The 11,591-nt window shown below is 44.4% G+C and overlaps 2 protein-coding genes across 2 annotated transcripts; one reads left to right on the top strand and one right to left on the bottom strand.

Annotated features, from left to right (window-relative positions):
* Positions 1-6,635: 6,635 nt before the first annotated feature.
* ISF_09788 (hypothetical protein) lies at positions 6,636-6,987 on the bottom strand (the record flags this gene model as incomplete). Its single annotated transcript, XM_018853389.1, has 2 exons — positions 6,636-6,706; positions 6,762-6,987. 2 exons carry the CDS (start codon positions 6,985-6,987, stop codon positions 6,636-6,638), a joined length of 297 nt encoding a protein of 98 aa, XP_018699427.1.
* A 428-nt stretch (positions 6,988-7,415) lies between these two features.
* ISF_09787 (Ankyrin repeat-containing domain protein) lies at positions 7,416-8,396 on the top strand (the record flags this gene model as incomplete). Its single annotated transcript, XM_018853388.1, has 1 exon — positions 7,416-8,396. The coding sequence occupies one exon, from the start codon at positions 7,416-7,418 to the stop codon at positions 8,394-8,396; it is 981 nt and encodes a 326-aa protein (XP_018699426.1).
* Positions 8,397-11,591: the final 3,195 nt, after the last annotated feature.

Here is an 11,591-nt window from a genome sequence, read left to right as displayed (position 1 = left end):
TTCCTAATAAATTAAAAGCCTTTAAAGACTAGTATTTCTAGGCTTCTTTAAGGGGCTAAATAAGTAATACTATTACTATTAATTAGCTTAAAATAATCTTTATCCTTAAGATAAAGCTAATAAGAGTAGAAGAGTAAAGACTTCTTATTATTAATAACTATAGTAGCTATTATATAGACGAATTCCTATTTAAATATTATAATAATAATATATACCTTCTATTCTTACTAGTTTATAGTTCTTATATCCTTTAGTCTTTTAATATAGTTATCTTTAGTACTATTAAAAGAGTCTATAAGACTAAGCTTAAAAAATACTCTAATAATAATAATTCTTTACTAGTTAAAAAGAGGATTTTTCTTAAGTATTATACTATTATAAGAGAGACTAGAATAATAGAAAATAATATTTATTTAGGCTAGTGAATATTAGGATTATAGTCTATCTATATAGTACGCCTATTAATAAATAAACTACTACTTAAGGCACTAAAAATAACACCTTAAATAATACTTCTATAGCTAATAAGAGCGCCTAATAAAGGCCTTCTACTATTTAAAACACCTATTAATAAAAAAGAGCTTTACTACCTATTTTTAAAGAGTTTAAAGCGCTTAACTAATAAGTGTATAATATAGTTAATATAGTAGAAAATTAAGAAGTAATTTAATATCTAATAAGCTAGAATAACACTTATAGAGGGCTAGATCTAATAGCTTAAAGCTAAAATTAAGCTTATTAGGCCTAAAAAACATTAAATAGTTATTATAGATCCTAATAAATTATTCCTTTAAGTTATAGAGGTTAAAAACATATAGTAGTAGCTTAATACGTAATTAACTAGTAATATTATACAACTAATTATTAAGTTAGCTATAGATTAATTTTCTAGCTTCTTAACTATTAATTAATATAGCTTTTATATATTCTAAATTTTAATTATATTTATTATAAAGCTTTTATATTATGCCTTATGTTAATAATAGGTGGCTTAAAAGGGGGTGTGGCTCAGAAGTGGGTGGCCGACGTTAGCGCCTAGCTTTCCGCTCTATTTTGTCCCAGTCCAGCTCGGACGTGCCTACTACGCTGGGTTCCGAATTCGCTATTCTCAGCAAAGCATCCGAGATCCAAGTCCGACAGCGAAAATCTGGATCGTCTTGAACCACGGGCGTTTTCGCTCATCGTTGTTGACGACTCCACTGGGGTAGAGTGCTATGTACAGCCTGTCTTTGTTGGAAACCATCGTCGTCTTTGCGTTGTAGTTGGTTACTTCCCACCCACACCTTGGCCAGAACACTGCGTCCCTTTATACACGAGCATGTTGCCCCTGTATTATTAAGTGCCCCTGAGGGGTTATTGTTTCCGGCTTCCTTTGCATTATATGAAACCCAGCCACACAGATAATGGCTCTTGCCATTCAATGACTGTTGGAATTGCGACAACCCATCTCGCAGGTGTGGCGGTACCCCGCATTTAGGCGCCGAGTTAACCCCATGGCAGTAGATGCGATGTTGCGGCGAACTGCCGTCTGAAGGCGGCTTTATTCATCCAACAATTAATGTAGAGAAACCCTCAATTTCAGGTCATAATGAATTTATGTCGGGTTGTCTCTGTCATATTCTCGGTTGGTCTCGACGTCGCACAATCGCAAAAAGCGGGAGACGTTCAGCTGCTTCGGAATGGTTGGACTCTGGTTCAGAGCCAAGCTGTGCACCGGCCGGGCTCGACTCTCGGTCAGATCTCTGACGGTTGCTTCCCGCAAAACGAGGAGTCAAGAGAGCTTATCTCGATTTTAATATCCCGAATTTTTTGTGCCAATTTTGAAAGCTCTTTGCTATACAGAGCACAAATAATAATGATAAGAAACTTATTGATGCTGTAATGCTATAGATAAAGGTCTTTTGCTGTAGATTGGCAGTGAGCTCCGGGCTGAGACGGGACTCCCGTACACTTTTGGGTATGAATCGGGTTGGTGTTGGCAGCTTCACACTACGACCATGAGATACGCGTCGTATCTCAACGCAGCCTGTTGCCGCCAGGCTCCAAACCGTGGCTCTGCTCAATGGCCCACCACAAACTGATGTAAACGGTTCGATCAGAGGATCGTTCAGGCACAACAGTGGCGGATTTATCCCTGTGTAATTCCGTTGTTGCGATCGACATGCTAACGGTAACAGCTTCAGGCCTTACTGTACCCAGCAGGGCCCCACAGACTACCTGGATTGGTCTAGTGGTTGCATGGTTCTGCCACTAGAGTGTGCCTCGCATCGGTCTTTTTGGATCTCGTTGTAGCTGCGCGCTTGCCTTAGGGGCATTTTTAGAGCGGCGAAGGACACGGGCGTGCAGATTCCGACGCGTCGCCCCTGTCACCCAACTGGCGGCGAAAACGCCGCCGCACGAGGGCAGGCGTAAAACAATCGCCTAGCCTGCAGGCCTAGTCCGTACCAACGGATCTACCACTAGCGGCAGAGTTGGATTATACGAGGAAATGTTGCCCATCCTTCTAGATGAACCTAATAAAAGATAAATTACTTTTTATTTTATTTTTATTTTTATTTCTATTTTACTAACATTTTTTATTAGTTTTATAAGAATAAACGCAGGCCCTAAGAGCAGGCAGATCTTTTTGAGCTATGGCCACGCGATTAAGCAGTGCCCATAACGTGTGTTGATAGGGCGAACGAGGAGACGACAGTGTAAAGCAGTGGCCGCAGCGCTGTAGGAAGGTAGATACATATAGAAAATGAGTGTAAACGAGTTATACGAAATTATTAGGTAATACGTTCTTTCCTTTTAATATATCTAGGTCCGACTTACTCGCTTATGCTCGCTTCTCCGACTTTTTCTGTAGAGTACGTGTGGATGCTAGCGCGAAGGCGAATCAGTCTATTACTAGTAAGCTGTTAGACGCACCTCCGAAAATTTTCCTAACGCATGTAGGCACGTTACTACGCAGGCGTAAGCGTGAAACATTGAGTCCTCGCGTAATCTTGGTCGTTTTCATAGAGCTAGGGCCGCAATAGACGGGTTATGGACTCTGCCACAGCAAGTAGGACGCGGTGAGATAAAAGCGACGATAGTGAGGTTAGCGCGTGGGTCGGCGGAACATAACACATTTCCTAGGAGAAAGAAGCATTAGTGGCTGGGTGCGAAGCGCGTGAGCGTCACAGAGGTAACAGGGTCGAGCAACGCAGGGCACCACCCTGGCAGGCGGTATTTAGACTAAAAATTATAAACGAGTCAGATTATACATCTAAAAATCATACTATTTTAAGTTTATTCTAATTTGCCATCAAGCTGCTCCAGTCGCTCATGTATTCTGTCTTTTGCCTGGCCCTCTTTAGCATAGTGTAGCTACATACATAAGGACAAACGGCGCCCAGGCCAGGAAGCCCACAAGCGACCAAAACAACCGGTTAGGAATAGGCTGAGTAAGGCGTTCACAAACCATCAGTCCAAAAGCACCTAGCCACAAAAGTATAGAAGCATAAGTGCATAAAAGGACAAGTGAATAAAAGGATAAGTGTAGAAAAGAACAAAAGTGCAGAAAAGAACAAAAGTGTAGAAAAGAATAAAAGTGTAGAAAAGGACTAGTTATAAAAGCATAAAGGCACAAGTGTAGAGGCTACACCGGCAGCAACCGGATGGCAGGAAAGCTACTAGCCGCCAACCGGCCGTCAAGAAGCTTGGACAGAACAGCACAAACCGCCCCAGACCAGTAACGATGGGCGGGAACTGACACAGCCAGAAAGCCACTCATGGACGTTTGGATCGAGAGAGAAGGGTGGAACGGAAGGCGCCAAAAGAGGAACAGAGAGCAGCAATAGATACAGCGAAGGCCTAAGGCTGCCACACATCAGCAATAGGGAAGGAAGCCACAAGCTACCACGTAGTTAGTTGGCAGAAAATGGCTGCGCAAAGGACACAGTGATTCGAGACCAAAAGGGCTTCCATGGCTGAGACAGCCTCTAAGTTCAAATGCAAGTGCGAGAAGTAATGGACATAGATGCAAATGGACGAGCAAGAATAAGCCACACAGTACTAGCGACACTCCCCTGCCCAGAGGGGTAAGAAGGCTGAAATCAATAAGAGGATAAGCTAGGGGAGACAAAGTGAGGAAAGTTAATAGCAAGAGCACTAACGTGTTACGAATACTACAGGCATACATGTGGGGGCTAAGTGAGGTAGGATAAGGCTTATTATACTAGCGCCTAAAAGGGATAAGAGGTTATAGAACCTCCTTAGGATTAAAGACTTAAGCTATTAAACTATTAATCTAAGAAGTAAGATCTAAAGGATTAAAGACTAAGTCTATTAATCTAAATAATAAAGAATAGAATAAATATATAAAGAAGGGGATTTTTAATAAATAGTTAGACTAGATCTCTGCTAATGAATCTAAATAATAGCTCTACTATTAGGAGATATCTCTTAATATAACTTATACTGTAATAACTACTTATTTATACTTTATATACTTAAACTAACTCTCTTCTTAAAAAATAGACTAACTATAGATTAGGATTAAGCTACTATTATATAATAACACTTTAGAGTATAATTTTAGTAATAAAAGGCGGTTAAACTAAAAAAAGAAATAAGTAAAATAAGTTAATAATAGCTAGATAGTGGCCTAGATCTTATACTAAGAGGCTTAAGTTTTATCTATAAGTCGAATACTACAAGTAATAAAAGAATTAAATACAGTAATATAATAATACGATTATATAGCTAATACACACTAGAAATACCTAGTCTAGAGTAGGCTACTATATTAACTTTTCTTTATTAACGTTCCTTATATATTTACTTTTGCCTAATATAATGGCCTTCGCGCTAGCTACTAGGTAGTAATAGCATCCAGCCGTAGAAGCCTAGCCGCGGCATCGCCCGTGGTGCTAAATGAATATGCTAACACGCCGGACTATTTAAGGATCCACAGATGCCAATAAATGTAGGATCCACAGATGCCAATAAATGTAGAACCTGTGCCATGAGGTAGAACCAGAGGGACAATTTTGACGCCACATGCGGGCTCCAACCATGGCGAGACTCTTCCGACTTTGAACCTTTCGCCTGGGCGTCCTTCGTACAGAGCAAGGAGCGTAGTCAGCCTAGGCAGGCTTGTCCCACTTAATAAATGGCCGGCGACAGCGGCCAGCGACAGCTGCCCTGGTTCGGCCTCCACGCTCTGCGCAATGTAGAACGGCACAGTACATTAGCCGCTCTCACTAGCCAGAGGCGCGTAGGCCTACAACTCGTAGCTCCTAGGACAATATAAATATAAACGATAAATTACTATAGTTGTCTATAAGTAACACTATCTACTCCGTATAGTAAGAGAATTAAGATGTAGGAGAGGGGATTTAAGAGAATCGAGTTAAGGAGAGGATTAATAGAAGGAGATATAAGGGAATTAAGAATAATTACAAGGTTAGTGTGTTACTTATAGAAGATTAGAACACCTTAAATTCAGTATTGTACTATAGCTTCCTACACTCCTTAGTCTAAGAAATAATGAACATTCTTTCTAACTAGTGTAGGTATCTAGAAGAGGAATTTAATTCCACACTTTAGTAGGACGGCTACCTAAAAAAAGAACCCTATAGTTCGTAGAGAAGAGTAGAAACCAGTCGATAGTAGTAGGTACCTAGTAGGCGAGAGTCTTTTTTATCCGTCCACTATTAAGTATATTATGTAGGCAGGTTGTTAAGACCTTATAATACATGATCGATACATGCGACCGTTAATTTCCTATTGAGAGATGTTACTCTGAATAGGGACGAGCGAAGCGTAGTATAGCATAAGGTCCGCGTCGAGCGAAGCCAGGCGAGAAAAGAGGCCGAGCGCAGCGGTAATACAAAGCAAAGAAGAGAGAGAAAAAGGGCAAGTCAGATTTATTAGAGGATAGGACCTCGCGTCCAAATCAAGACAGGGCCAGTCTAGCAAAACCATGTACTAATCATCCTGTGACTAACTACTAAGCTCACCATGCGCGCCAACTAATGGCAGTAATCGCCCTTTTCTGGTTCGCACTTTTCATTTGGTGTCTCGAAAAGCGTGGAATGATCGGGATCCCGCTCGTGGCTAAGATCCCATGCTGCCTTGTCATTCGCCAACTGTATGAGTGCGCTGTAGTCTTTGCAGACGTGATTCTGGCCCCAGACAATGCTCTCTGACCAGCTACCCGTCTCGCCCTCCAGCGAAGTGTCACCCGAGCACAGGATGCTTTGACGTAGGTATTCGATACAGTGAGCAGTGTGACCGAGCTTGAATGCGTCCCATGTGGCGAACTCTTCCCTCGAAGTACCAAGTCTGGTAGTAATGATAGACTGTCTTGTTAATTACTTGTTTCTCCATGCAGTGTTTTGGGGCAGACTTACTAGACAATGCAGCTGATGAAACACTGACAGAACCCAGCCACTGCGGATATCGTCTGGAGACAGCACACCACTGATGTCTGCGGCGGGAAACTGAATCTGGTACTCGGCGCTGTTCTCATCTGCCAAAAAGTAACCGCGACTAACTGTAGAGCTGTGAGCCTGGTGCCGAGGAAGACTCGACGAATACATACTCGGGTATAACTGCTGCCAGTTCTCGTGTATCTCTCGCATCCTCGTCGCGTTTAGAAGCATTTAGCGATCGGCGTAGATGATGTCAGGCCCAAAGCCAGCGTTGTTTCCGAACGTTACAACCTTTTCCGGAACTATCAAACGTGTAAGCGCGGCACAGAAGAAAGTCAACAATGAAGCAAAACTCACTTTTTGGCCCAAATGGCTTGAGCGCATGGCTGGAGAAGCCTCTATCATGGATAACGACGGACCCTAGAATTACGACAGAAACTGCGAGAACAACTTCTCCCATTAATCGTAGCAGAGGTCGTTTGGAACGGGCACGACGGACTCGGATCGTTTCGTCGGCAAGACTTACATCCTCCGAGAAAATATCCGACTCGTCACGAAACTTAGTGAGCCACTTCTCAGGCATGTTTTCAGGTGCAGTGCAAATGTTGAAAGCCCAGTCGGAATTTGTGCTGAGCCTTGAGCTTTGCTTCGATGGTAAGATTTTCGGGGTGAGTGAAACTCCCCGTGTTAGGGTCTTCGGTGAAAATAAAACTGTTTTGGCAAACATATTCTTCTACAGAGTAGCTAATGCAGGACTACGGCAAGGCTGGCTGGCACCAGGCTACTGAAAAGAGCTGCAGGAGGGCGCATGTCGTAAAGACGGGCTGCAGCGCCGACTCTCGATTAAATTGCGTTGATCCTTGCGACAACTGACGCGTACAAACTCCCAACCCACCAGCGACTGCATAAATATGCGCCACATGAGTAGCAGTCGTGCCGCCCTTTCCCAGGCGTACTCATTCACCACCTCCATCAACTCAAGAGCTGTAACCGACTAGCAAGGAAGGAATCATGACGCAAACCACTTTGCCACCATTGAATGCCGCATGGGACCCCAGCCTCGAGACACCAGACAGTGAGGAATTCTGTTGGACGCCACTGCAGCTGACTGCGAGAGCAGGTGATGTCGCCAGTATGAGGAGCATACTCGCTCAGAATCCGGCCGCCGCGAATGAACCACCGCGAGGGTACTATGGCCAAACCGCTCTTCAGGCTGCATGCATGCATGGGCATGAGCTGGCAGTGCAATTGTTAATTCACGCCGGCGCCGACATCCACTTTAGCGGAGGCAACAACCTCCAAAGGAATGCGTTGCAAATTGCGTGCGGTCATGGGGACGAGAAGATTGTCGACATGCTGCTGGCAGCCGGAGCGAGGGTGGACGAGGTCATGGATGCATCTGCAGCCGGTCTTGAGGAGCCGTCGAGGTCCCGCGTCATCGTCACGAGGTACAACGGAAGGACAGCACTTCAGGCGGCGTGCGAGCGAGGGCACATTCACCTTGTTCACCGCTTGTTGCAGATTGGTGCGGACGTGAATGCGCCGCCGTCACCAACGGCAGGGTATACCGCGCTACAGGCTGCAGCCGGTAGCGGATTCCTTGACATTGTCGAGGTGCTCTTGCAGCACGGAGCGGACGCAAATGCTGCATCCGCAAAGTACAAGGGCTTTACGGCTCTCCAGGGAGCCTGTCACGGCGGCCATGCCAAGGTCGTCGAGCTCGTGCTCAAGCAGGACGTTGACGTCCACGCACTGGGTGGAATCTATGGTGATGGCATGGCACTTCACGCGGCCGCCGAGGTGGGAAGGGTGGAAATCATCAAGATGCTACTGGCTGCTGGAGCTGATGTAGATGCGTGTAGTTTCAGACGAGGACGCGGACACAGTGCACTGCAGAGTGCAGTGGTCGGCGGTCACGAAGAAGCCGCACAGGTTCTGAGAGCTGCCGGTGCCACGGGAAGATCCGGTGGCGGGTGTTTTTTATTTTCGTAACTAGTTTATGGAACTAGATTTCAAGAAAAATTCGGCTCGTCTTGCGGCTAGGGTTAAAGAGAAACACTGAGCAAAGCGAAAGCTATGGCTGCCTTGCAAGAACAGAAGGCCTTCCCGCACCCTTTCCAAAAGCTCCAACTGTGCTCACAATGCATCTAGAGGAATAGTTTGCGAGGAATGGGGTAAACGATATCACTACTCCTCGACAGAAACAATATCCTCTTCGTTGACAGGAATGATGCCAGCCTTGACTCCTGCCCTGCTCTCGGTGGAAGCAATGTCCTCCTCCTTGACAGGGATGCTGCCAGCCTTATAGCGACAATGTCCTCTTCTTTGACGGGAATGATGCCTGGCTTCACAGGGTCGCGCTTGTAGACATCCTCAATCTGGTCGGCTACATGCTGAGAACCCAGCGGGGCAGCCAGGGCCAAAGTCTAATAGCCTAAGGTATAGACTTAATAGAGGGAGCTCCCCCTTATATATAGTAGCCACTTTATAATACCCTCTTTATTTCTTCCCTTAATAAGAGATTTAATTTAACCTTATATTAATACCTACTTATAGTAGCTATAGGGCCAGTCTTTAATAATAGATTAGGATTAAGCTACTATTAGATAAACCTCCTAAATTAATATATTAAACTTCTATCTTAATAAGAGACTATTTTAAATATAATAGACAGTAAAGAGATTTCTATCTAGGAGGTTAAGCTTAACGTTAAATAAACTGAGGACATAATGTACACACACTTCTATACTATAATACCTAGCTGGCGGACTAGGCTATACCTCTCTAGCTTATAATTAGTAAGATTACACTCTACCTTACTTATCTAGTAGTCCTTATAAGTAACTATAAAAGAGCTAATAGATTATTCTTACTAGTCCTAATTTATAGATCTACTATATATAATTATTTATTACTTAAATATCCGGCTTGGCACAGACATCCCTGACTTTATTTGTAGAAAGGATTGTTCGGCAGACAGCTTGTTATCGGCCGAGTGCTCAATGAGACTCCGTCTGCCTTGCGTGTGTGGAGAGCGGAAATGCACGTACGCATGTACGCTTTCGTCGGGGTAATGGCCGCAATTTCGACGCTTGCCGAGTTATTAAAATGCAGGCCGAAGAAAGTGGTTGCAATAAAAGATGTGCAAGTATGGCCAGGGAACCCCATGTATCTCCACACCGTCTTGCTACTTTTCGCCCTGTAGATTGTTCATGCCTACGCGCAGCTGAATAGAGAAAGCTTATGCTCGCCTCGTTTTCTTACCAGGAAGAACGGTCGCGACACGCTCAGGTACACGGCCGTCGGATAACATCAAGGTGGCACATGTGAGCAATACAATCTAGCCGACGGCAGGCTGCCTGTTATGCGATGTAATGCAGCTACTCGCCGCCGCGGCGACCCTAGCGGTCAATAAAATGCGAACTGCGCAGTGGCGTAACTAGGTGAGGATTTCTCTCACGGCTCAACGGCAAGGTGCAGAAAAGTACTCGAATTAGAGTGGCCTAGGCGGCTACATAAGGTACCAAGTGAGTGACAAAGGAGATGCTACGGAAACAAATAGAAGCTGCCAGTAAATCACCTCCTAACTACTGATGGATTAAACAGTCTGGACGCGGCAGAGCAGATTTAGGTCACTCCGAGTACACTGAAATACAAAGAGGCAGTGTTGGGTATTTTAAATGCTGTCTTAGTAAACATTAGCGCTCAAGTCCTTGGTTCGCAGAAGGAAACAGAACTTGGGCATTGCTTGGTATCTTCACAGAATCCACTTTGTGTTATCCTGAATTATCCATCGGTTGGCCTGTTTCATTATTTTTGTGACATGCAGAATAACTTGCTTACGGCAACAGGCAAGGCTGCGCATCTCCCTTCTCGCATCCACCCAAGCTCAGCTCTTTATAAAAAGTCCTCCACCAACGGCCCATCAGTCGAGGCAACGCACCAAATTTCTACTTGTCATCCTCTAACCATGGCTCTTCTGTGGTACGCTGCCACTACTCTCTCTGTCCTTGCTGCCATCCACCGTCTGTTGCAGTTCCACGCTGTCCACTCTTTCTTCGTCTCCTGCGCCTCACGAACAGACACGCGCCACCAAACCACATTCAAGAGTTCGGGGCGCCATCTCATTCCAGATAAGACAGTTCCTGCCTCTGAAGCACCAGGATCTATCATCTTTGAGTTTGAAAAAGATGGCGATGGCCTCCTCGTTCAAGTCCCCGTCAGAAGCTGGTGGCGCACGGTGACAGCTCGCCACCGTACGCAGGCTATGTGCAGAGAAGTCGACTTAATCAGCGGCGATTGGGCTATCCGTGGATTCTATGCAAGCACACCTGTGAGGGGTCCACCAGAAAAGCCAAATCTCTGGTACGACATTCAGGTCATGTATGGCCCAGCAGCGAGACTCTGTCAACTCCGCCGTTCAGGCTCAGAGAGAGCATGGCAGCTGGACCACATGATTCTAAGTGTAGTTCAAGATGCGGCAGTGTATTTCAAATTATGTTCTACACCGGTCTGGCTCCGCCTAGTTTACGCTGCCGCCAATGTCATTTCTCCACTTGCTGCCGACGCGCTCACCCGTCGCCTTCTGTGGATTCAGATCCGCACCATGTTCTTTTGCCACGATACGTGGGAGTATCGTGGACGATGTAGGATCTTCCGGACCATCTGGCCATTCTTCAATGAGCCAGAATGGGTACGCAGGTTTGAATTGTGGAGCGAAGAGTACATGTCGACGCAGTTTCTGCGCTTCAATTATTGGCTTGGATATGTATTTCTGGGAATGAAACCCGAGTATCCTGGATACAAGATGAATACATCTAGAAATTGAATGATCTTTTTAATACAAAATAAATAATACTCTTTAAAGTTTCACATGGCTTTAGGTAAGTGGCTAGGATGTTAGTGTGACGCTGTGTGTAAGGTTTCCTGCATTAGCTCCTTATGTCTCATGCATATAGCAGCCTATAGGTGAGTGTTCACTAAACCCCTTATATAGAGTTAAGTGTATAATAGTATATATATAAGCGTATATAACTACTTTTTAAATATATAATATTCTTATAGTATATATTTCTATATATATATAGTAAAGTAAGTAGTCTAGTTAGTGTATTTAACTTCCTCTTTTATACTATACTTTATATAAACCTAGATTCTTTTACTCTAGTTATTAATTTTATTAAACCC

Source organism: Cordyceps fumosorosea, assembly GCF_001636725.1.
Source record: "Cordyceps fumosorosea ARSEF 2679 chromosome Unknown scaffold_73, whole genome shotgun sequence".
NCBI classification, from domain to species: Eukaryota; Fungi; Ascomycota; class Sordariomycetes; order Hypocreales; family Cordycipitaceae; genus Cordyceps; species Cordyceps fumosorosea.
The sequence above is the reverse complement of the archived record's forward strand: the minus strand, read 5'-3'. Positions and strand labels throughout refer to the sequence as shown.